Source organism: Canis aureus, chromosome X, assembly GCF_053574225.1.
Source record: "Canis aureus isolate CA01 chromosome X, VMU_Caureus_v.1.0, whole genome shotgun sequence".
Classification (NCBI taxonomy): Eukaryota; Metazoa; Chordata; class Mammalia; order Carnivora; family Canidae; genus Canis; species Canis aureus.
This window is the reverse complement of record NC_135649.1, coordinates 107,004,452-107,031,009: the sequence shown is the minus strand read 5'-3', so window position 1 is coordinate 107,031,009 and position 26,558 is coordinate 107,004,452. Positions and strand designations below refer to the sequence as shown.

General features: G+C 44.3%; 2 protein-coding genes and 1 long non-coding RNA gene across 9 annotated transcripts in view; 1 reads left to right on the top strand and 2 right to left on the bottom strand.

The window, feature by feature from the left end:
- CNKSR2 (connector enhancer of kinase suppressor of Ras 2) overlaps nt 1-7,008 on the top strand; it is a 275,826-nt gene extending 268,818 nt beyond the window's left edge. For all 4 annotated transcript variants that reach the window (XM_077889011.1, XM_077889013.1, XM_077889010.1 and 1 more), the window contains 2 exons: nt 1,754-1,950; nt 4,620-7,008. In XM_077889011.1, coding sequence (XP_077745137.1) covers nt 1,754-1,950; nt 4,620-4,835 — 413 coding nt within the window. In that variant the 3' untranslated portion in view covers nt 4,836-7,008. The remainder of the gene's footprint in view (nt 1-1,753; nt 1,951-4,619) is intronic.
- LOC144308477 (uncharacterized) overlaps nt 1-11,368 on the bottom strand; it is a 134,380-nt gene extending 123,012 nt beyond the window's left edge. For all 4 annotated transcript variants that reach the window (XR_013374948.1, XR_013374946.1, XR_013374947.1 and 1 more), the window contains exon 1: nt 11,255-11,368. This is a non-coding gene — a long non-coding RNA (uncharacterized LOC144308477). The remainder of the gene's footprint in view (nt 1-11,254) is intronic.
- On the bottom strand, nt 5,550-10,856 carry KLHL34 (kelch like family member 34). Its single transcript, XM_077889015.1, has one exon. The coding sequence runs from the start codon at nt 10,062-10,064 to the stop codon at nt 8,103-8,105; it is 1,962 nt and encodes a 653-aa protein (XP_077745141.1). The 5' UTR covers nt 10,065-10,856; the 3' UTR covers nt 5,550-8,102.
- Nucleotides 11,369-26,558: the final 15,190 nt, after the last annotated feature.

The window sequence follows — 26,558 nt, the reverse complement described above, 5'->3', positions numbered from 1 at the left end:
CCCCCAAAATCCTCTAGGTGTTGCAGACGTCCAAGAATGAGCCAACAGAGAATTAAAAAGCTGTTGTTTAAAAGGGATTTTGGTATTTTTATAGTTCTAACTTAGGCATATGATTAGGAAGTTAAAAACTCATTAGAGAGGAATTAATGATAGCATGTGCTGATGATAACAAGGAACTTTCTAATGGAAGGACTCAATAACCATTCCGACCATTAGTTACTAACCTCCACAGCAGCGCCAAAAATTGAATGTGAACTGACATGAAGCTACTATTTTACTGCTAAAGGTGATCCTTTCAAGTTCAGGTGCTGTGTTTATGGGCTTTGGGAGCAGTTTAGGTACACTCTCAAACATTTTTTTAGAATGCTGCTTTTTAAGGAATTCTCACAGATTCATCAACTCCTGCTGTTAAATACGGTTCAAATGACCACAGACAAAATCGGCAGTATAGAATTCTTGTTAAAATCATGGATTCTGGAGCCAGACTGCCCAGCTGCAATTCTGGCTCTGCCACTTACACTTACTGAGTATGTCCTTGAGCAAGGTGCTTCCCTGCTATAAAATGAAAATCAAATAGATCTATTCTCAGCATTGTGAGAATTAAAAGAGACCATGAATGTTAATCATTTACCCTTCTGCCTGGCACATATAAATGTTAACTACTGTTATTATCGATTAGCAACTCGGGAGTCTTTTTTTTTAAACTATGTCAGCAAGCCTAAAATATTCACATGGACCATGGTGGAATGAACAACATTCCATATTTACTCCTTGAGCCAATATAATTAGTATTCCTCAAATAGTACTCTTTGGCTCTCTATTAAAGGAAACGTGACCTAACCCTAATCCTATCCACCACTCAAAGCAAAATCCAAGTTTATCTTTGTTTATAATTATTGAGAAAGACATGATACCAGGATTCAGGCAATTAAAGAACAAGATTGGAGTTTGATTTATTCAAATAGATCTAAGGTCCTTTCCTGAACTAGACTCCGATTTTTTCTCTCAAAAATATTGGATTATTTCCTTCATCTTACAAATGCTTACAAATAGATCTATTTACAAATAGATCTTACAAATGCTAAGTAGCTTCTCCTAGTATGTGCCAGGTTTTTCCTTACATTTGCATGTAAACATTCTCATATTTCACCTTAATTAAAGCATTATTATTCATGATAATTTATGGTCATTTACTAGATTTACAATGTGGCAGGCACTACTATGGCAGTCACATGAAACCTAATAATCCTCTATGGTGCATTATTGGAAGATTTTTATAATCAAATATAACTCCAGTGAATACCATTCCATCTTATGCAGTCTGGAAAAATGTAAAAATCAGTTCATTCAGTATTGCTAAACCAGGAGAGCTCTATTAATCAGCACTTCTATGCTTCTCAGTATAATGATAAGGGATATTCATTAATGTGTTAAAATATTAAAGTACGTGCAGGATTGTTTCTGTGTTGTGTACCTTTTGTACTCTATCTTTGAACTTAATGGACTAAAGATATGTACGGTGATTTGCTGTTAAGAGAATATTGTTAATCAAACATCGTATTATCTGACCATTCTAAAAATCTTACCCAATATAACTAGCAGCTGTGGGGATTTTTTAATGTAATAATGTGTTTTCCCAATCATTCATTATCCTGTTTTTCAGATGGTTTGGATTATTTTTAGTAGATTTTTGGAGTGCCCATTAACTGTCCATTACACTGGATTCATTTCTCTCTTTTTTTGAACATTGCAGGTGAAAGTAGGGAAGAAAAGTTAGGAGATTCATTGCAAGATTTATACAGGGCATTGGAGCAAGCCAGTCTGTCACCGCTGGGAGAACATCGTATTTCAACTAAGATGGAATACAAGCTATCCTTTATAAAGAGATGTAATGACCCTGTGATGAATGACAAACTACACAGGCTGAGAATTCTCAAAAGCACTTTAAAGGTAAGATATGAAATAGAAGGAGAAATTCCTTAGAGATTCATTCTTGAGCCCGGTGAATTACCAGATAGTCTAAATGAAAAAATACAAAATGGAGAGGGGGTGGGGGTGGGTAGGTAGAGGGGAAGAAGCAAGCTCAGCTGTTCTGTAGCGTTGTAAGTACATTGGTTAAGAGGAAATCACCTTAACTTTTCGTTATCATCTCAAAGCATTGGCTAAATGCTAAGTGACTTAGTTCTAGGAGAAAACCGGACGTAATTAAATTTTTTATTTCAAAAATGTGGGACTGGTGTTATTCCTTTGTCTTTCATTTTCCTAAGATAAATATGCCATGTTATTGGCATATTAATATTGTTATTAATATAGTTATTAAAAGAACACAGCATGCATGCAGAATGCAATAGTGGGCACTAAAAGGCTTTGAGATCTTTCGTGAATATCTCCTGCAGCACATTTGGAGTGAAGCCACAGTGATTCATGTTCCATATACAAATTTTATAATTGTTCTGTTTACGCTATCAGTTCCCAACTCACATGTTTCTTTCTTTTTCTACACTTCCATAAGTGCTTACATTATCTGTAGTCTCCTTATTATGCCACCTCCAGATTGAGGAGGAGGTGGTGAAGAGAGGGGAACAGAGAGGCAGGAGGTTGAAGAGGGAGGCAGGAAACAGAGCCCCCTCACCGTGTGTGTATGAGGGGAGAGGGCCAGCTGTACAAATTCTCCCCAAGTGGGCCTTCCAACCTTGAAAAGTCATAAACACAAAAGAACTACCATACAGAGTATGTGGCGCAGGAATTTCAGGAAACAAAAGGTCAAAGGGCTCCTTTGGGAAATATTTCAGATCCATGGAGTGCTGCTGAGGTTTGGTGATTTTGAAGCATTGATGAGTACCAAATAGGTAAACAAAATAGAAAATGCCTGATTATAAAAAGTTTCCAGTAGCAAGCAGGCAGGTTTTCAGAGTCAGTTAGCTTGTAGTTGGTATTCCTGCGAGCACTATTGCAAATCTGTGGGGCAACTTAATGGCCTTTTGGTAACTAAGGCAAGAATTTGAAAGAGCTATAATAGCAATAAGAATAATTCTGCTAGGGGTGCCTGGGGGGCTCAGTCAACTAAATATCCGACTCTTGATTTTGGCTCTGGTCATGATCTCAGGGTCCTGACATGGAGCCCCACATCTAGCTCTACACTCAGCCCGGAGTTTGCCTATTCCTCTCCCTCTGCTCCCCCCACTCTCATGATCCCTCTCTTAAATAAATAAATAAATAAATAAATAAATAAATAAAATGTTTATTTCTTTAGATTCTGCTAAATCTAAATCTTTATTTAGAATGATTCTGCTGACCAGCCCTATTCCAAAGATAACCTCACCTTCCCACCTTACAGAGCCCCCCCACCCCATTCAGATCCAAACTGTCTGCTTGTAAAAACAGACAGGCATTTGGATGCTGGTCAGGCTCACATATTTTGAAGATCTGCTTCTGTCTTGTTCTCTCAGCCCCTCAGCCCTGTCTTTAATGCTCCAGATCCCCAAAAGCATTTACTTCCAGTAGCAAAGAATTTGAGCTCCTGCCAATGTTCAGTTCATTGAGTACTGGTGAATCACTAGGTGTGTGAGGCTATGCTCCACTCTCTGGAACAAAGATGATGAAAAACAACTGTGAAGAAATGCTTCTCATTGATAAAACCAAACCACAGAGCCCTATACTTTTCAGAGTGGGAAATTAGGAGGATGGAAATTGTAACTGCCCAAGCAACCCTGGATGTGTGTAGTCCCTGGAACCATAACAGGCCCCTCACCAAGCACAAGGTTACCCCCAACCTCCTCAGCCCCAGTCCTGCTGTCCCCATCTGACCCCAAGGACCAGAACAACTGCTTAGGCGCCTTGCTGTATTTCCTTCCCAGCTCTCCCTTCCCACTTCCCACAAAACACTCCCTAGACTTCCCTGCCCCTTCCTTGAGTGCTTAAAAGACAGGCCTTAGCTCCTCAGACTGACTGACCCTCTCATCTTCATCCCTCCTCCCACTGGGAAGACTCACTTCTCCCACAGGAGATAGCTGTGCTATGTTGAGCTCCCCCAAAATGAACCTCATTCTTCAGCTGAGAGCTGCTGGCCTCCAACAGAGAAGGGAGGGCTCCTTTGCATTGCAGACCCCCAGTGCTACAGGAAGGGAGCCATGACCTTCATACATCAAGAGTTACTATTTGTGGTGACAGGAGGGCTGTGCTCTCTCTCATACAAGTATGAGGAGCTAACCATCTAGCAGGAAGGATAGGACAGTGCAAAAGTAACTCAACACATAGTATGTAAGTCCACTCAGTGGCAGTGATAAAGTGTTAGGAGGACATAAATGAGGGAGAAAACATTTTGGGGGGATTGTTGATGGAAGGCTTTAAGAAATGAGAGGCATCTGAACTGGATGTTAAAGAATGAGGAAGGTTTCCATAGACAGAGATGGGAAACAAGATCAGCCAAGAGAAACTAACCACACAGACAGGCCTACCTTGGGTGTATAAAAAAGCACACTAGGATTTGAGTCTAAATCTCTGGGTTTGAGCATACCAGAGCCATTTCTTATGGGCTTCTCAAGATTTATTAACTTTTTATTTTAAACGCGAATGAAAGTCTGTACCCACCTTAACTGTTGAATCCTTTTGCTTTTCAGGCCAGAGAAGGGGAAGTAGCCATTATTGATAAAGTCCTAGACAATCCAGACTTGACATCTAAAGAATTCCAACAATGGAAGCAGATGTACCTCGATCTTTTCTTGGATATCTGTCAAAACACCACCTCAAATGACCCATTAAGTCTTTCTTCTGAAGTAGATGCAATCACTTCCTCTCTCACACATACTCACTCATACATTGAAACACATGTGTAAGTGTATTCTGTCCTCTGGCCATCTGGTACCTTCTGGTACTTTGATCAAGTATATGAGGTAGTTTTATATCAGTGTGTGGAACACTTGACAAGCTATACTTTAAAGTTACCAAACTATATGAAACAAACCATATATGGTCATAATACCACTGTCTTTAATGAGCATTTGTATATTTTATATGCAGTTAGTGCTCAGCTTATGTTTACCATGTGCAAAATCAACTGTCTTCAATGACTTAAAATTAACTTTTGCAAACAACTCTGAAGACAGGTGGTCTTCAAGTAGTAAAACCACAAAAAGGCAGTTTTCTATCTAAGGTCATCTTTTCTCCCTTTAAGTTAATTTTATATAAACAAGACTTCAAAAGTAAATCACATTTTTTCAGGTGCAGACATCCTTGTGGGTGGGAAAGAATTTAAACCTTTTTTATATTTATTAAAATGCTCTAAGAATTTTCTTAAACATTGCACAAAGTTTAATGCTGTAGTTTTATTTTTGTGAAATGTAGATGTGCATACAAGAGTTAAGCAAAATAGAGGAGCATCAACATAAGAAAAGTTCAGGTATCTAATATTCGTCTTAACAGTCTGTTAACTTGTGAAAGCTGGTTAATGGAAATATTATTCCAAATCTATGGGGACACTTAATGGTGTATCAGGGCAAAGCTTTGTAAGATGTTTTTGTAACTAAGACCAAAATTGAAGATAGAGCTGCTTTATTTTCCTGGTTTAAATCTTCCTTTATTTTTGTAGTGATGAAATGCTGATTGTGTACAGAGGAATTTGAGAGTGGATTTTGTAAAACACAGCTAATTCACCCAGAAAGGCAGCTAACAGATATATATATATATAGAATTTCAGCCCAACTCATGTTTTTAAACTCCAGCTACTAAAAAACAAGGGATAAACAGAAATGAATCAACTTTCCAGTTAGTTTCCAATTTTCCCCCAGTCCATTAATTGCACTTATGTAATTATATTTAAGGCAGGAAAGTAAAATACATTTAGATACAGGCCAATGTGTGTTCTAATACAGAAAACAATGTTGAAAAATAAAAATGTGCCTCTCTCCTGAGGAGCAAGAGGATAATGGTCATTCAGAAATATATTACACTGAATTATATGAGAGAAAGAATTTATAGAGGTTTTTCCTAGCTTCATGAATTGTTCTATAGAGTGGATGAAGTCTGTGAAAAAGTCCTCTTCATATATTTTCCATTTATAAGTATCTCGTTTTTGAAAGTGATCACAGCATGATAATGACTGTGCTGCTTTTTAGTGTCTGGCTGCATAACGTACAAGTCACAATTTGCTGTTTTTTTTTAGGAGGAGGAAGGGACCCTCCTTTACTATTCTATATTCTAAAATCTACTTCTAATCAGCTTTATACTGTTGCCTGTACAGCTCAGTGAATGTACTTTCATCTCTAAGAGTTCAGATATATGCCAGTGAATATTTTTGCTGTAGAGGAGAAAGTAAAAGCTCCACAGCAGGGATCTTTTTCTTTGCTTTTGAAACCAACATTGAATCACTATCGTTTTGCAGACTTTGCACACTGTACAGGAGAGTGGCCTTTCTACAGCACATTTTCAGTAATCCTATATTTAGTCAAAATGGATGAGAAATCATGTATTAATGTTTGTATGGAATTTTGGGTCTAGTGTAATATTTTTATCATTTAAAAAAACCTATTTGTAAAAACATTTATTTACTGCATGGATATTGACGTACATTAAATTTGTGGAATTTTGTATATGTAAAAACAACAACAACAAAAAAAAACAAAACCTCTTGTCCTAAAATGAAGTGTGCTTGTTACAGGTGTTTAGACTTGTTGATGTTTACTAGACCAAATGTGTACATTCATTTAAAAATATCTGTATCTGATGGATGTGTCATGAATACAGCGGCAAGGTTATGCCCTGTAAACAACGAGCAGTTGATGGAAAGACTAGCTGTGTTACTACTAAAGCAGCTTTTACTTTTGTAAAGTCAGCTCTGTTGTTTTAAATGGTAAAAATTAAACTAATGAATTTTAAAAGACTCGTGATTAGCTTAGCATGAAAGAGACCTTTTAACACTATATTTATCTGTACATTTTATTGCATTAGTTTCAAATCTAGGAGAGAGGCAGTACTGTAAACTGAAGTGAAATAAATTTAGCTCTTAATGAATCCTTATAAAGCACCTACTTTATTCATACAGAGTCCTCACCACATTTCTTTGAGACCTAATCACAGAGCCACCGCCCCCTACTCCCTTCTCTAGTCGGGAGCTCTAACTTTGCCACTCCATCCGCAGTACAAGCCAGAAGCAGCAGCTGTTCAGTGTGTGCCAGTATCTTTTCTGAGACCCTGCAAAATCAAACTCCTTTCCCGTTTAGCTGACACAAACTTGAAAATTTCACCTACTCTTCTTTCCTTTCTGCTGATTCTTGGGAGGTTGGGGAGGGGAAGGGACCGCCAAAAGTGTGTGTGTGTGTGTGTGTGTGTGTGTGTGTGTATTACAACTATAACCTACTGGCATGTCTGCATAATGAACTCTTAAAGAAGATGAAAGAAATAGGATTGGGTTTTGCTAGATGTTCCACATAACCCGAAGAACCTGATTATTATGGCTAAGGACTGCTGAAATAAAACTGAAAACCAATGATCTGCCTAAAGTCAGGGCAAAAGCAGGCTAGGGGTAAGGATGAGGGACAGAAAAACTTAACGCAGGCCACTTTCTCAAAAACAAAACAAAACTTAGAGATTTTTCCCCTCTCAGTTCCACATTTATATTAAACCATCAGGGCAGAACCATACATAGTTCTGAATCCTGAAATCATAGTTCTCCTTATAATGATTCCACACTATTTACTGAAGGCACTTTCCTTCTCTATTTATTCAGATAATGCCATCTTTTCCTACTATTACAACCCTTATGGCTAACAATTTTCAGGGTTTTGCATATAACTTCTTGCAGCACATTTTTGGCCTTGTTTGTTTGGCACAAAAGAAATCACTGGTTAGCACCTAGGGAAACACTTTAACTATCAGAGGGGAGAATAGGGTCATATAGTATTTTTAAAAGTCCACCTCTAGACCAGCATGAGCCGTCCCAGAAGTCCTCAGCTCAGGGGGAATGTTCTTGCACCAAGGCCTCGTGCGCATACTTAAACTTCAGAAGCCGCTCTGCCCCCCCAGTCCCGTTCTTAGGGCAAGCCCACGCGTCACTGCGTTAAGCCTGCCCAGGCGCGACTTTCTCTCCTCCGTCGCCGAAGACCGCACTACCCCATTAAGCCCAGCACTAAATCCGGCGCCCCTGCGCGCCCGCCCTCCCTCTCCTCGTCCCCGCCCTCAGCCAGCTGCAGCACCGCGCACTGGAGGCCGCTCCAGGCCCAGGGGAGCGCGCAGCCAATGTCCTCCCAGCGGTCCAGGTCGAGGTCATAGCCCACCACGTTGCGGGTAGGCACCTGCCTCGACTCCCGCCACTTGAGGCCGCCGAGCAGCAGCGCCGTCTCCTCCACCACGGCCAGCCCGTAGCAGAAGCGATCGTAGGGCAGCGGTCGCAGCCGGGTCCACTGGTCCGTGCCGGGGTCATAGCGTTCGATCTCCGAGAAGGGCTCATAGCGCCCCAGAAAGGCGAACACCGCGCCGCGCAGCACGGCCATGTGGTGCCCGAAGCGGGCGGTGCTCATGGGCGCCCTCTTGCTCCACGCTCGCTCCCCAGGTCCCAGGGCGTACACGTCCCGGAGGCTGCTCGCGCCGCCCTCGCCGCTTCCCGCCTTGCCCCCAGAGATGTACACGACGCCACGGTCCCCGACGGCCCCCGCGTGGCCGTGCAGCGCCCGCGGCAGCGCCGCGGCCGCCGTCCAGCGGTCCCGGCGCAGGTCATACATCTCCACGGACGCCAGCGCCTGGCCGTCCGCGCCCAGACCCCCGACGGCCAGCAGCCCCTCGCCCACCGCGCCGCACCAGAAATGGGCCCGCGCTTCCCGCATAGCGGGCAGCGCGGTCCAAGCGTGGAAGCGCGGGTCGTAGCGGTGCACCTCCGCCGTGACCGGCCGCGGGCCATCTGCCGGCGGCGAGGAGGCGGCCTCCGGAGGGCTCTCCCCGCCCAGGACGAACAGGAAGTTGCCTGCGGTGCACACGCTGTGCCCCAGGAGCGGTGCAGGCAGCCGCGTGAGACTGCGCCAGCGGTGGTTGTACACGTCGAAGGCCAGCACGTCCTGGGTGAGCTCCCAGTCCTCCTCCTCTTCCACCTGCTCCTCCTCCTCCTCCTCCTCCTCCTCCTCCTCCTCCTCCTGGGGCTCCGGCGCGGCGCCCCTGCCCCTGGCTACCCTCTGGGGGACCACGACCTCCTCGGCCACCGCCTCCCGAGCCCTGCGCCCCCCTACCAGCAAGATGCGGGTCTGGGGACTGCGGACGCTGGTCTGCTCGCCCTGCAACAGCGGCTGGCGGGAGGGCGCCCGGTGGTAGTTGAGGGCCTGGATGATGAGGCCCTTGACCCGCGCGGGCAGGTCGAGGCCAGAGCCCGAGTACACGCGCCGCAGCACGTCGGCAGGGACGAGGCCGAAGCGAACGCGCTCGAGCAGCGAGGCGCAGTGGGCCAGGCGTTCGGCCTCAGGCTCCTGCCGCAGCCAGGCCAGTGCCAGGCCCAGCAGCCAGGACTCGGGCACCCGCGCCAGGTCGGGGGCACCCAGCAGAGCCTTCAGCGACGTGGGGTTCAGCTCCAGCAGCCCCGCGGGGCCGGCGCCCCGCAGCAGCAGCTCCCTCAGGTGGCGCGCGATACAGCGCTCCGCGGCGCCCAACGTGTGCAGCAGGCCGAAGCGCGCCGCCACGTTGGCGGCGAAGCAGCAGTTGTCGGGAGCCAGCTGGCGCTCCAGGTAGCGGCCGCACAGCCCCAGTGCCTCGGTCACCTGCAGGTAGCTGGCGGCCTCCAGCGTGTCTTCCACCGTGTCCATGGAGAGCGGCAGCCAGGCGGTGTAGATGAAGTCCAGCAGGCGCTGCAGGCCGGCCGCCGACGGCACGTGCAGGTGAATCACGCTTGCCCTGGACTCCCGGGTGTGGCTCTTGAACAGGGCCCTGAAGTAGTCGCTGGCACACGCCAGGAGCGACCTGTGGGCCGGGAACTCGCTGCCCTCCGCCTCCAGCGTCACGTCACACAGGAAGCCCTCGGCGCGCAGGGCCTGGTAGCCGGTGAGCAGTGCGCCGCCATGAGCTTTACAGTAGGAGAGGAAATAACTCATGCTGCCCAGGGCGGGAAGCGGCCGGGCCGGCGCTGGGGCCCACCGGGGACGGCCAGAGGCATCGCGGGGCACCGGGCCCCAGGACCGAGTCCGCGAGCCCCGGAGCCCCTAGCGGGGGCCCATTTTGCCTGCTCGGCCGAAAGCCCCGGGCACCTTCAGCCGGGCCTGCAGATGCCCCTGTACTCTCAGAGCAAACCCGGTCGGGGAATGGTTTCCAGAAGCTGCTAGTTGCGCAGGGCGCGGAGTTGGGAGGCTTCCGGAGGGAGCGGGGTTTGCTTTGGGCGGCTGCCGAGGCTGCCAGCGCGTTCCCCAAAGCGCCCTCCCCGTCCCAGTCGGGGGAGCCCACACCTGCGCGCCGGGGGCCGCAGAGGCCTCGCACCATCACCTGGAAGGGCCGAGCTGGGGGTGCACTGATTCTGAGGGGCGCCGGATCTCCGACGGCGCTGATGCGCGGATGTGGCCCGGCTCGGGGCGGCTCGGGGCGGCCCGGGAGCGCGGGGCGAGGGCTCTGGCCTCCCGGGGGTGGCCGAGGAGGACGGGCGCTGCGGGCACCCGCGAGGGCCGGGGACAACTGGGTATGGGGCGGGGAGCGGGGTGAGCTTGTTCCGCCCGGAGGATCAAATCAAAGCCTGGGGGATTAAGGAGGGGGGGCGCAGGTCAGCGCGGCGACTCGGAGGCAGGATCGGGCTCCGTACATAACATGCCGGTAGCTCACCGCGACAGGAATAGCGCGCGGCTTCGGCCTCCCCGGCCGGCCCCGCCCCGCGCCCCGGCTGCTGGCCGCGAACCCAGGGCCGCGGCGCTGGAGGGAGCGGCCCGGGCCCGGGCCCCGACTGCGGTGACCCGACGAGCCGCCGCTCACCAGGGGCTCTCGGGAACTCGGCCAGGGCTGCGGGAGGCGCTCACTGGAGGGGCGCGAGTCTCCGGCGCCCCCGGACCTGGTGGTGTCAGGGGGGAGGCGGCCGGCTGGGCGGGGGCGGGGTCGACCCCAGGTGCGTTGGCGCCTGGGAAAGGAGCCCCGGGCTCAAACTTGCCGCTTCGAGAGGGGCCCTAACTCATCCGGCGGGGGGGGGACTACGCGGCGACTTTGCGCGCTGACAGCCAGGAGGCCGCTGCGGGCGGGAACCGCGCCCGGGGGACCGGGCTCCCTGCCAGCGGCGCTCGGTATCGTGCCCCTCACCTGGACTCACCCTTTCGAGATGCTGGGCCTACTCTGCGCCCTTCCCGAGGCGGCCCGCGTCTCCCGGGCTGGCCGCTCTCACGTTCTGCGCCGGGGAATTTGCTCCCACCCCCGCTCCCTGACCCCAGCCGAGCTCTCCCTTCCTGTTCTTGGATCCTGCCCAGCCCATCCCTTGGCAAAGTGGACAAGGAAATTATAGGTGACTTGGGTTTTCTGCCTTTGAATGACCACTTCCTTTAAGAAAATAATTCGTTCCAGTTTCTCCCCCTGACTTTGCAGACTGTGATCTAATTACTGCCTGCTGCATCTTCAACGCCGTGACGAGATCCTGGGCAGTAAGGTCGCAGAGCTGGGGACAGGTTCGTCGGGCCCCTTTTCGTGAAGTTTTTTATAAGATGCACCGAACACAGAAATGATGACTAAAACTGCCCAATCTTGAGACATTAGGAAAGCATTTCTCCATCTCCTCCATCCTGCTCTTAAATAACTAAATGATTAATATAACTGTTCTTTCTTGCCAATTTGGAGCTTCTGTGTTTTGCTTTCATCTAGAATTGATTTTTCTATTTTCTAATGCAACCCCTCTGGCAATCTGCTTTAAGTGAACCATTTGAGGGCATCTGAAATAACTCTCATTTCTGACAGTTGGGATGGTGTTTCATAAGAAAAAAAAAGTCCAAGGAAGTATAAAAATGTATCGTTTTCTGCCTCCTATGCCATCCCTACTTACAAGGTCTCCAATTAGAATTCTTGAAGTGCATAAAAATATTAGTAAAATGATCCTGCTTTCTTGTCAAAGATGGAATTGCTTTATGACTTAAATTAGCCAAATTATAAAATGCAGGCAGAGGCTCAAGTTAAGGGCTTGCTTAAACTCCAGAGGCTAAAAATACTCCAATTTGAATTCCTAATGTTAAAACTACAGATGGATTCAGGCGGGGTGCTGGTTGGTTTTTTTTTTTTTTTAAGTACTAAAATTCTTAGTTCGAAAATAAAATACCACTTTGGTTCAGTGTGCACAGATCTGAATGGTGAAATTAAATGGCCTTTACTCGACCTAAAAGAAATTTGCTAGAAGGGGCATTGCAGATCATTTAGCCAAACTCTCTCCTTTTTCTCTGCAATTTCTTGTTTTTCTTTTCAAACAAATGTGGCAAATGAGCCCCAGAGAGAGTACAATTTGTCTGGGTGACTTGCATATTGAGTTACAGAGTCTGGACGAGAATCCAGGGCTCTCTCCCCACTATATTATGTGACCCTGTATGATAAAAATAAAATAGTGCAGCACACCATCAGATTGCTTAAACCAAATTTCAGAGTGATAAAGTTTGAATACAGTTTTTTAAACAGATTTTTTAACCCTCAAATTGATCACATCTCTTCAGATCTGTCCATCATCATGCATTCAGGTTGAATCCAAAGTGTCACACTTACTCGAGAATAAAGATGCTGTGGAAGGCTTTACACCTTGTCATCAAAATTCGATTGTACACAACAAGCAGGTGTTCATTGCTGGCACAACATGCCACCTTTACGTATTTTGCTGTTGAGGATACGATGAACTGTGTTAACAGAAGAAATTTTCATATTGGATGTGTTTCCAAGGTTTTGTCTAGAAATGTAATTATCGGTCCATCCAAGAACATTCTTGTCCTTTGAGTAACGTTTGTGGAAAGGATCAAGATTTTAATTTTTGTGCAACTGTAAGTATGCTAAATAACATTTCAGTGTGTGCTTTCTTAGTTGCTGTGATAGATGTATGTCTTAAGTTGGATGCCCTAGAAGGAAGCAGTCTCTGCAACCCAACCTGAAACCCATGGTGATGAGCACATGTGGTAGGATACAATCCTCACGTTAGAAATCATCTGCTATGAGTGGCCTTCCCCCTTTAGACTATAAGCTCCCAAGGGCAAGGACTGTTTCTTGATTTTTTTTAACCTCTAGCCCCTATCATAGTCCTTGGTGTAAGTATCATTTGAGTTGAACGGATCTGGGGAATGGTACCTAGTGGTACCATCAGTGGGAGGTGTAAAGGGTTATTAAGAGGAACTTGACTGGGAAAATTAGTTCCTTATCTCCTGTTCTCTTTCTTCCCTTCACATGGCTGGGGTTGAAGACACATCCTGGTCAGCTGTGAGCTAACAACCCTAGGAATCAAATAAATGGGTAACTGTCTGTGGTGCCTCACTGGACTCAACGCTCCTGAGAAGCTCAGACCACCTCATAGGGCCCCGACTGCAGGCCACTGCTGCCGTGCAGCCTGGGTCCTTCACCCAGATCAGCTGCACACAGCTCTCGAATCTAGTCAGACGTGCTACTGCCATTCCTCGCTGGATAAGGAGCCCCAGAGCCCCCTGCAGCTGCTCTGTGCCTCAGTTCATACGGCTGGGCTTCTCCTGACGGCCCAGCTACACACCCCAGCATGCCTGGTGGTGAAATTTGCCCTGAACCCCTAACCCCTCATCAAGACTGTGACCTGCTGTCAACATTCCCTTCCATACATCTGCCCCTCCTGTGAGAGAACCTAGAGCTGAAACCCTCCAAGCACCCACCTGACTTTAAGGTGGCACCACTAGGAAGCCATGATGCTCCCCTTGGCCTCAATCAGTCCTGTCTAGCTCAACCTAAATTTCTTTTTTTTTTCAACCTAAATTTCATAGTTGTCACCTCTAAAAGAATTGTGTATGTTTTAAACAATAAAAAACTGCAAATATCCACGTATAAGAGACACACCATTTTTTTCTTTTTTTTTCTTTTTTTTTTTTTTGCAAATGCAATGTGCTTTCCTTGGTGACAGCTTTATGGAGATACAGTACACATGCCATACAACTTACTAATTTAAAGTGTACAGTTCACTGGTTCTTAGCATATTTACAGTTATGCAACCAACACTGGAATCTAATTTGGGGACATCTTCATCCCCTCATACAGAAACCCTGTGCCCTTTAACTAGACTTCTCTATACCACTAGGCCCCCAGCCTTAGGCAAGCATTAATCTACTTTCTATCTCTGCAGTTTCTGTGCATTTCATATAAATGCACTCATACAATACTTGGTCTTTTGTGACTCATTTTTTTGACTTAGCATGTTTTCAAGGTGCAGTCATTGTAATGCTAATGCACTTTTGAGGAAGAAAATGATTATGAATAGTAATAACATTGGGAACCTTTTCTCAAAACCACAAAACTCTAAAATATGCCTATTTGATATTTAAGATACAGTTTTTGGAAAGTTATCTGCTTATCTATCATTGGCTGCTTTCAATCCCAGTATGCTTCCTTCCAATGCATGGCTTCTGGCAGTCTCCATAGAGAGCCTACAATTAGGAATGGACACATGTATGTTAGCTAATTGTGAAAACATAGTTATAAACAATAACACACACCCAGTAGAGAAAAACTCCTCTGTTACCTTCACCCTGTTCCAAGACCACTGTTTGTGTACATGAAATGTATTTTATCTTTGTGGCATGCAGTTCAAGTGAAAGAATTTCAAGGGGCATTGTGTGTGTGTGTGTTTGTGTGTTTGTGTGTTTGTGTGTTTTAATCACGTGATTTTGGTGTTCTGCCCCAGCTGACAGTCTAAGAAGCACCATAGCAGTGAGGAAGGACTCAGCTTTGGGGTCAGACAGACCTGAGTTTCACTTCCAGATCTGCCCCATATGACTTTAAGCAAGTAACTTAGATTTTTTTTTTTATTATTTATGATAGTCACACAGCGAGAGAGGCAGAGACACAAGCAGAGGGAGAAGCAGGCTCCATGCACCGGGAGCCCGACGTGGGATTTGATCCCGGGTCTCCAGGATCGCGCCCTGGGCCAAAGGCAGGCACCAAACCGCTGCGCCACCCAGGGATCCCTTAGATTTTTTTTTTTTTTTGGTTTTTTAGAAATTTTTTTTTTTAGTAACTTAGATTCTTTAAGTGTAGTTTTATTGTTTTTAAAAGGAAGATAATGACTATACACTCATAACACTGTTAAAATTAGATTATATATACATATATGTATATATGTATATATAATATATATGTATATATATGCGTGTGTATATATATGTATATATATACAACTGCTCGTGGCATAAGTACACGCAGCAGATGTGAGTTTTTCCTGCTTTTCCCTCCCTTGACTAAAGCTTTCTGAAAATTTGTAACCCCAGAGCCTAAGTACACAACAAGTGTAATAGAGTAGTGGTTTTCAGTGGTCCTCCTGCACTATCGCCTAGGAACCTGTTAAGAAGTGTAAATTCTTGGCCGCACCTCAAACCTATTGCATCAAAAGCTCCAACGGTGGGGCCCAGCGATCTGCTTCTCTAAGCCCTTCCAGTGACATGAAGCACTCAAAAGTATGAGAACCACTGTAATAGAGCATTGTTAATTTCTGCTACATCCTGAAATCACCATTCTCAGTCGCAACTTGTTCTGGGTGTGATGACAACATTTTCCAAAGAGAGGAAGCCCACTAGCTCCAAAAGGTCAGAGGTCAGAGACCCGGATGGGAAAAATTAGTGGCCTCTGCCTCATGTCATATGACCGGTCATATTAACAAAAATAGATTGTGGACTTGTTTGCCCTCTCATACGCCTACAAGATGTTGATATTAAGAGCATATCACTGGAGCATAAAATATGATAACCTGCTAAGCACCATATTTTCTCAAATGCCTGATTGAGTACTCAAATCAGAAGCCCTGATTTCCTATCTGGAGCCACATTTTAAGAGGCTCTCAGATGAATCACGAGATGTCCAAAGAGGCCAGCCAGAAGGAGGAGAGGGTCTGGAAACATTCTTTCTTTCACAAAGGAAGCAAGTAAAGGAGGTGAAGATTTTAGGCTAAAACAGAAGAATCTTCTAGTGGTTAAAGAATCTCTGTTGTCAACTTTCTGAAAGGCAAGAGAGACAAAAATGGTCTTGTGGCTACAGAGGGCAGACCCTAGGAACAGGAAGTAGAAGTTACAAAGAGAAATTTGGCCACAGCATAAATGAGAACTTTCTAGCGATTTGGATCCTTGAAAGAAAATGTACAAATAGAAGTAGAATATACCAGGCCATACGAAGAGTTGCCTGAACCTTGAAGAATATCGGGGACTCGTCCAAGGTGACCCAGCAAACCTTGTCAGAGCCCCACACACACACAGCCAACCCAGCCACTTTTCCTCCCAGCAGCCAGCGCCTGCGTCTCTTTGTGGGCAGGACCGCCTGGGCCCCTGGAGTCCGCCTTGCCAGTGCACCTGAACAAAAGCAAAAGTACCCAAAAATTTACATCTCCTGAGGGCCACCCTTGACAGCTCCATTTCCAGGTGTGACCCACACTGTTCCCAGAGATCCCCCTAAAGGATTGAGCCAAAGCTACCTTCTGTGGGACCCTGCTTGGTGACTTCCTTCCTTTCCCAGTCTCACCTCCCTACCTATTTTTTTCTGGGAATACTTCCTAATAAATTACTTTCACAAGAGTCCTCATCTCAGAAGGAACGTCTGCCTCTGGGAAACCCAGAACAAGCTATATAATTGGGAAATTTCTCAGAAGGGGATGACACATGTTATGTCCACAAAGGGCCATCCATCATCCACTTGCAGACATGGACAAGACACAGCAGATGTGCTGTGTGGATAGATGTGTGTATCTGGTGGCACAGCAGGCCTGGAAGTCAAGACAGCCTGACGCCAGGGCTGGACATCTCCACTCCCACCCAGGGCTGTCAGGGCTCTTGCAGAGAGCTCAATGAACTCCAGGGACCTTCTAAACCCAGAATGCCACATTTTCATGCCACTGGCCCCTTAAACCTCCTCTGCAAGTGCCCTCTAAGTTCGAGCTTTACCCAAAGTCTTTGTTCTATAAGATCGATTGGGTTCCTCAGTGCCACGCCCCCCATCTCAGGCTGGCTGCTGCCCACTGGCCTCACCACCTCCAGCTTCCATCCGCAGCTCACGTGCTGCCTTGAACAGTCCAGCTGTTTCCTTCCAATTCTCCTCTCCTTCTTACATGGAATGGCCTCATGTCCCTTCACCCAACAACAGTTCACAGCTGATGTCCCACTTTCATTTGTGTTCGTGCATGTGGCTTGCCAGGCTTGGCTGCTACTGCGCTTTGCCACTAAAGGGGCAGTTGATGACTCTGATAACTTTCTCTTAAATAAGAGCGGTATGAACCATCCGTGGTTCTGACCCGGTGGTTGGAGACTGCCGGAATCACAATCTGCAGAGCTCATTAAAATGCAGGCTCCTGGGCCACACCCCAGACCAACTGGATCAGAATCCCCAGGCACAGAGCAAGGACATCGACCCTTGTAATAAACTTCCTGGGTGTTTCTAACTCACTCTGAGGCCGTGCTACTCACAGTGTGGTCAGCTGACCCACAGCACAACCTCACCTGGGAACCTGTTAGAGATGCACATTCTCAAGCCCAGTCCCAGACCGCCAGAATCAGAAACTCTGGGGACAGAACCCAGCCATCTGTGCTTTATCAAGACCTCCAAGGGATTCTAGTGCAGTCTAAGGTTTGAGAAACATTGCTCTCAAGTTCAAGAACTGCTCATGTAGAATTTTCAATTCGTTCATTTGAAAATATCCTGTTTCATATGTGGTAGGCAGTGATGGCACAACGGTGGTAGGTCCTGCCCTAGAAAAACCTCATCCTTAATGGATTCCATGTCATGTCAGTGCTTCTAGATTCCCAAGAAAATTCAGTCTTCTTGATCCCTTTCACTAGGTTTTTGCCACTCCTACCTCATTTGGCAATAAGCTGTCCACCAGCTCCCAAATGACTGTTGCTGAGGTCCACACTGGGGCTGGCAAAGGGGGGTCCCAGAAGAGGAAGGAATGCACCGTATCAGTAGATCACGCCTTGCACCAGGTCTGCAATCACCTCACAATGGCTTGGGTTGGCTCTTAGCATCTGACCCCAAAGCACCAGCTGTCAACCACTTACAGATGTGTACAGACAACAAAACCCATGGCTTTTGATGGTTGGGCGTTCTTCAGAAAGATGAAACAGCATTCTGATGTCAACATCAGGGTCTCTTATGCATCTTTCAAAATGGCTGCATAGTACAGACCAAGTACACAATGGAAAGTGGTTCAGATATGTCATCTGAGCACGACCAGAAATAAAATAATGGAACACCTTTGGGGTGGTAGTAAATTCCTCCAATCACCCAGGCCTCCTTAAGGAGTTGCAGAGCTTGGGACCTCAGATGCTTTTTTATTAACCAGCGCTCTTCCATGGAGATATTATACTCTTTCCTGAGCTTTCCCTGTATCTGACACATGGCCAACGTGTCAGCTGCGCCAATTACTTCTGCTATTTTCAGAACCTTTTTCTAATGATGCCGGTCAGTGACTAATACGGAAAATTTCTGCACAAGATCCTGCCAACAGTGGAGAGCTTACAGGATAGTTTGCTCTCAACTGCTTATAATCTTCTTAAAGGTATTCGTAATCTTAACAGCCTTAAAATCTCGTGGCATTTGTCCATTTGTCAAGAAAAATTCTGCAGAAATGTCTACTAAGAGTCACCTCTACAATCATGGGCAAGAAATAGTAATTAGACAAGTGATTGTCTTGAACAGCGTTGAATGCTGTCACTCAGGAGTTCCAGTTTGAATTCCAAGCAGGAGACATTTCCCACTAGAGCAATCATCTGATTGCCTGCTCTGCACTGCCCTCTCACCCTGCAAAGAGCACGTTACCACCAGAGTTATGAGGACATGGGGGCAAGAGCGGTATTTCCAGAGCTTGCCTACTGTACAAGGTCCACACACCACCATTCTAGAGACAACGAGAATAACTCCAGCCTCAGCCTCCTTTAATGGTTCAGTACAGATGGCACCAGCCCTCTCCCTGAAGACGGTGGGAAAACCTAGTATTATTCCAGTAACTGTGAAGAAACGCAGAAGACTTAGATCTCTCCTAGTAACTCCTTGTTCCAATGTCTACATCTGCTGATGCCCCCATAGCACTCAGGTTTTGCCTCCTGGGGCTGTTCACTGTTTTCTATTGTGTTCTCATGTTCTCACCCATCTGTGGATGAGAAGCCGCTAAGCCTTCATTCTCCCCCCTTGATTTCTCATACAACCTGTGGGAAACTAAGAAACTTTTACAGAAGACTGGGGTAGGATGGGCACACAGAAGCAGCGCAACGTAGAGTAGCAGATAAAACCCATACCTATTCCAGTTTTTAAAAATTGCCCACCTGCCAATTCATGCTCTCCAGGGACCATTATGCCACATAGGACCCTGTCTCCTTCCTTCTCCTCTCCTGCCCCACAAACCCCCTGTCTCCCAGACTGGTTTAGAAATCCAAAATACATGTCATTTCACTGTTGAGAACATTTCAGCTTTCTCTTTTTGGCACTTTTGCCTGGCCAGACCTGACCATGGTGTGTGCATGCGTGTGTGTGTGTGTGTGTGTTAAAGTATACATAACATAAAATTTATCCTTTTAACCATTTTTAAGTGTACAGTTTAGTGGCATTAAGTACATTCACATTGTTGTGCATCATCACCACCATCTATCTCTAGAACTTTTTCATCATGTCAAACAAATTCTGTATACATTAGGCACTAACTCCTCAATTCCCTCCCCCCCACCCCCAGCCCTTGCTACCTCTACTTTCTGTCTCTAGGAGTTTGACTATTCCAGGTACTTCATACAAGCGGAGTTATATAGTATTTGGACTTTTGCGTTTGGCTTATTTCACTTAGCATAGTGTCTTCAGGGTTCATCAATGTTGTAACACATGTCAGAATTTCCTTCCTTTTTATGGATGAGTAATTTTCTGTTGTATGGTTGAATTGCATTTTGTTTGTCCATTCATCTGTCGATAGACATTTGAGTAGTTTCCACCTTTTGGCTATTTGTGATTAATGCTGCTGTGAACCTGGGTATACAAATATCTCTTATAGTCTCTGTTTTCAGTTCTTTTGTGTATATACTCAGAAGAGGGATTGCTGGGTCATATGGTAATTTTGTTTAATTTTTGAAGAACTGCCATATTATTTTCCACAGCGATGCACAAGGGTTTCAGTTTCCTCACATCCTTGCCAACACTTGCTCTTTGTTTTTATTTTTGATAATAGCCATCCTGATGGGTGTGAGGTGGCATCCCATTGTAGTTTTGCTTTGCATTTTTCTAATAATTAGTGATGTTGAGCATCTTTTCATGGGCTTATTGGGCATCTGTATATTTTCTTTGAAGAACTGTCTATTCAAGTCTTTTGTCCAGTTTTAAATTGGGTTGTTTGGGTTTTTGCTGTTAAGTTGTAAGAACTATTTATATTTTCTAGATATTAATCCTTCATGAGATAAGTGATTAGCAAATACTCCCTTCCATTCTGTGGGTTGCTTTTTCACTCTGTTAATAGTGTCTTTTGATGCATACAAGTTTTTAATTTTCGTTAAGTCCAATTTATTTTTTTCTTCTGTTGCTTGTGCTTTTGGTGTCATATCCAAGAAATCATTGCCAAATCTAAATTTATTAAGACTTTCCTCATGTTTTCTTCTAAGAGTTTTGTAGTTTTACCCCTTAATTTTAGGTCTTTGATCTGTTTTGAGTTGAGTCCAAGTTCATTCTTTTGCATGTGAATATCCAGCTTTCCCAGAACCATTTGTTGAAAATATTGTCCATTCTCCATTGAATGGTCTTGGCATCCTTGTCAAAAATCATTTGACCATATATGCAAGGGTTTATTTCTGGGCTCTCTATTCTATTCCAGCCATTTATGTTTTGATTACTATAGCTTTGTAGTAAGTTTTAGAGTCATGTAGTGCAAGTCCTCCAACTTTGTTCTTTTTCAAGATTATTTTGCTATTTGGGGTCCCATGAAATTCTATATGAAAAATAGGATAGAGTTTTCTGTTTCTACAAGAAACATCATTGGGATTTTGGTAGAGCTTGCATTGAATCTATAGATGGCTTCGAGTAGTATGGCCATTTTAACAATATTAAGTCTTCTAATCCATGAACATGGGGTGTCTTTCCATATATTGGTATCCTTTTTAAATTTATTTTAGCAGTGTTTTGTAGTTTTCAGTATACATGTCTTTCACCATCTTGGTTTAGTTCCTAAGTATTTTATTCTGTTTGAGGCCACTGTAAGTAAAATTGCTTTTTTAACTTCTTTTTTTGGAATGTTCGTTATTAATGCATAGAAAAGCCACTGATTGTTCCCTGTTGATTTTGTATCCTATAACTTTGCTGGATGCACTTATTGGTTCTAAGTGTGTGTATGTGTGTGTGTGTAAGTGTGTAATCTTCGGACTTTCTACACATAAGATCATGTCATCTTTGAACAGAGATAATTTTACTTCATTTTCTTTTTCTTGCTTAGTTGCTCTAGCTAGAACTTTCAATTTCAGTGGAGAATGCAGGTGTCCCTGTTTTGTTCCATGATTATATCTTGGGCCTCCCTTTTATATTCAGAGAAACCTTCGAAGCATTTTACAGAAATGCCTGGGTGGCTCAGTCAGTTAAGCAACTGCCTTCAGCTCGGGTCATGATCCCTGAGTTCCAGGATGGAGCCCCACATCAGGCTCCCCGCTCTGTGGGGGATCTGTTTCTCCCTCTCCCTCTGCCCTTGCCTCTGTTCATGCTCTCTCTCTTGCATTCTCTCTCAAGTAATTTTTTAAGTATTTTTATACACATGTCCCTGACTGACAGCCTGCACTGTGCAGAGGAGATGTAGAGTCCGGCAGAAAGTAAACACCAGGGCAGACTTGGAAATGGTCTAAACTTTGAATACACTCCTAGTGCCTGGAAGTGATTATGTAGCAAGCATTCCCAGAAAAAATTACTAAGGTAGAGGTGAAGGGGGCCTGGGAATGAAAGGAGGCCAAAGGTACAGCAACCAGCAAATCCACAGAGGATAACTTGGGCTTAGTCCTGAGGAATCACTGGGACAAGAGAGGTTATTCCTCACAATTGTCCCCAATGGGAGCACAGGGACTGGAGTGTTGATACTCCTGGGTGTCAGTCATTGGTCAAGGGCCAAGTACCTCTGGGGACACTTCCAGCTCTTTCTTTGAACAGGCAAAGCAAAGGCCAGCAGCCGGAGACAGTCCTCCAGCAAGGAGATGCAGTTGCTGCTGTTGAGAATGAAAGCACCCCCACCAGAAGCACAAAAATGGTGAAGGAAGCCAACATATATGGGTGGAGCACTGACTACATCTCCTATGCCCACATCAGACTAACAGGCCAGCAACATCTGCTTATATATAGGGAGGCTCTGAGACCCCAGCATTCCCACCTTAGGAGAATACTGGATGAGTGTATCCATGGTCCCAGTATTGCCAGCTATTAATGACATCATAAGAATAAGACACATCTTACCCACATAATTTTTGACATCAAATATTAGATAGACTGGTTGCCCACTAAGCACTGAACAAACTTGTCCTCAGGGGCTGCATGGCTAAGCATTGGTGACCCAAAGACACTGCTTGATGCCCAAAGATCAGTAAACAGACACATCACAGGGCCAAATGACAGGTGTTTTGAGGAAGATGGAACACACTTTCCATCCTCTGTCTACCCACTAGGGCAGTGGTCAGCCAGCACCCCCCAACCCCCACCCTCCTGAGGGACATTGTAGACCAACCTTACTGAAGGATGGCAAGCTCTTGGCACACTTCTATCCAAATGAAACTGCATGGACCTGCCCTTTTTGTTCTGTCTCACCCTAATCTGTCCCTATCTCCCTCATTGACATTTCCCCTGAGTCTAGCAACTGGTTGCAACTCCATGGGCAACTCACCGCATCCGCCCCCCATGCTTTTTTGCCTGCAAAAAAGACAGATCTAATACAGTGTTAAAAGGGTGAGCTCTGCAGCCATTGTGCCTGGGTTCAAATCCTGACTCTACCACTCTCAAGTCATTTAATAAGGGACAATTTTTGTGGTCTTCCAGTTTTAGCCTTCTCATCCTGGATACAGAGATTAAGGGGTAATAAAGGTGTTAATTCATAACAGCACTTGGTACATTATAAATAATAAACGTAGATGTTCCCCCTAAATTCATTAAGGAAATACACATAGCCCTAGAAAAATGACTTTCATTCCAGAATTTTCATATATTGTTCATTCTGTCTCAGTGCAAGTATGCAAACATCTTAGAGAAAAGCATAGGGTGGCCCTTGAACTATGATATTTAATAGCAAGGATTGATTGGTACGATATTTTAAGTTACTAAGCAACCATTCATTAGTAATTTATGCTTCTGTAGGAAGGAAAAATCATTACATGGGAGGGATCAGTAGGTTCATGCCCTATAATGACATTTTTCCCAGGATCCCTCCAAGGCACTCACACTTGCTTAGGGACAGAGTGGGACCTGGAACCCAGTTTTTCAGAACCCCCTGGAATAAGATTCTGCAAGTGATGGGAAATGCTGCAACACATACACACAAAAGGCAAAAAACCAGCAGCAAGTGAGATTATCCTTGCAGTCATGTTCTCAGATCAAAATCAACAGCACAAAGGAATTTCAAAAAATACTTCTTTTTAGCCACAAACCTCCAGGGAATGAGCTCGTGTGGCATAGCAGTTTAATAGATAGTAAACACTGAAGAGTTTTACAAATTGACGTTGTAAACAGGACACATGATATAAGCCTGTGACCATTAATTGGAAGGTTTATCATCCCATGCCATGGTGACCTGGTAATGACACTCTGTGTCAGTGTTCACATTAAGGGTTGTGCAGACCAGCCAGCATGTCTTACAGTGGCCTCATTGCATAATAAAATATAATGAGTACTGTTAGCAGTTTTCTAACATACACTGATTTTCTCCTTAAATAAACTATGCTGTTAATTTTCCCTATCTCTATTCAAAGATACAGAAATTCCAAATTTTTTACCAAAACAAAGAAAGCAAAAGTACCCAAGTCCTTTCATTCAGTAACAACCATTGCTATCACTGGGGGGTTATTACTGAATGGAGCATATTTATATTCGTATAGACTTAGGATAAATAATTTTGCATGAGTGGGATCACACCACATGCTATTTTGAGGCCAAATTTTTCACTTAATTATATGTTATGGGGATATTCCAAAGCAAATATATATATGGGTGTATATATATACCCTTTCTAATATTTGTGTAGTATTGTTTATATGAATATAGCAAAGTTTAACAAGTTCTCTTCTAATAGATATTTAGATTACTTCCTTGTTTTCATTCTTATAAACTAAGCTACAGGGAGCATCCTTATACAAATCTCTCTGCATTGCTGTGTGATTAGTTCCTTGGGATAAAGTCCATAAACATAATTCCTAGATTAGAAAGAATGCATTTTTTAAAGGGAGACATATATATAAGTACTTGCATATGCAAATACAAGTCTGGAAGGGTATGAGCCAGAATACTATCTGTAATCATAACCAAGTGAACTAGATCATTTTGTCCTCATTTATATTTTTGATTTTCATAGGGCTATTGATATTTTTCTCCTATGTTTTTAATATTCATAGAACTATCAACTAAAACCTAGTTATGGTTAAGAAAAATACTTGGGATAATCACAGGAATATAGATGAAAGGATAAGAGATAAAGAAAGTGAAAAAGAAGTGAATATATGTGGAAGACAAGTAATGATGATCCAGTATAAGGATAACTGATGTTCTCGAAATAGAGAAGCCCACTAATGAAAGAAGGTGTGCTCATCAGGATTATACCAGAAAATCTTCCTGGGGACGCCTAGATGGCTCAGTCGGTTAAATGTCTAGCTCTTGATTTGGCTCAGGTCATGATCTTGGGGTTGTGGGATTGAGGCCCATATAAGGCTCTGTGCTCAGTGAGGGAGGAGTCTGCTGGAGATTCGTTCCTCCCCACCCTCCCCACCATTTATGTGCTCTCTCTCTCTCTCTCTCTCTCTCTCCCTCAAATAAATCTTGAGGGAAAAAAAAAAAGAAGAAAACCTCCCTGAAATAAAGAAATAAATGAATTTTCTGATTGAAAGGTAACACTTCATTCTAGGGAAATATACAGAACATTGAACAATGAAACACATTTTCTTTTTGAGTTTCAACTATGAAGTAAAGACAAAAAATTCAAGTGTCCAAGAAGACTATGAGAATAGCCACAAGGGGAAATAATAATCGAGCTGCCTTAGACTTATTCATACCCATCACCCTTCAAATCTGTATGTAGGAACTTAGTCTAAGGAAGTAATTAGATGAGTTTCAAGACTTACATACAAGGATGTTTAATGGATTATTTATAACTTTTTTCTTCAAATATGTGAAATTCAAGGAAGATTTAAATGGTAGAATACTAGGTAACTTTTAAGGTTATTTTTTAAAGAATATTTAATAACATGGGGAAATGCCCATGATTGTCAAGTGAAAGAGTCACGTTACATAAGAGTAATGACAGTATTCTAACTAAGTCTGTGCTCATAGGGAGGAAATCAAAGACCAGAAGGATGTACATTAAAATGAAGACTAGTTATATCTAGTAGATCATTACAGGGATATTTTTCTCATTTTACCTTTTTGCATATACCAAGTTTTCTACAATGACAAGTACTGCTTCTATATTGGGGAGAAAATGATAAATCTTATTTAAAATATAATCAATAACACTAAAGAATCTTGCCATGATGTTACTAGTAGCAAATCAGAAAGATTTCAAATGTAGAATTATGAGATTTGGGGCTTGTTTCTCTAACTAAACTTGGAAAACTTAGCTGATCCTATTTGCAAGCAATTAGCCTGGGGATGTATTGATGAAAGAAATAAAGCTTTGAAAACTTCAAGTCCTGAGCCTGCTCATGGTCATCATTAACCAGCTTTACTTGGATTATGCTTCAGATGAAATGTCACTCGGGCTATAAATTTAAGCAGACTACATTAGATGGGAATATAGAACATCTCTGTACACTTGGATGAGCTCCATTTGCTTCATGGTATGAATAAATGTATCTGTAAAATAAACCTCTGAAAAAAAATCTAGTTTCTGACTGTTGTCAGGACATACACCACCAGTGACACATGGTGTGCATCAAAAAATAGCATTTATTGAGGGAAAATGTATACAAGAGGAGTAGAAAGCAAGTGCAAACCTCCCGAAGTGGCATTATCCCACTGCTTACCATGACCATTGTTCCAATAGAGAGGGCCCTCCTCTCCCCAGATACTCTCTATACTGTAGTTCCAGGGTCAGGAACTATGTAACGTAGTGGAAGTTTCCTGGGTGGACTAGTAGCCTCACTAGAAAGGGGAAGCCTCCAGACCCAGTAGCTGGTAGCAGCCTGTCCTTTCCTTGAGCTAATTAGACTTGCTGAGCCAGATAGTCCCTCATCTCCCATAAGTTGGGA

Bases quoted from the DNA above. Each gene is read 5' to 3' on its own strand.
- KLHL34 (XM_077889015.1), bottom strand. From the start codon at position 10,064: ATGAGTTATTTCCTCTCCTACTGTAAAGCTCATGGCGGCGCACTGCTC.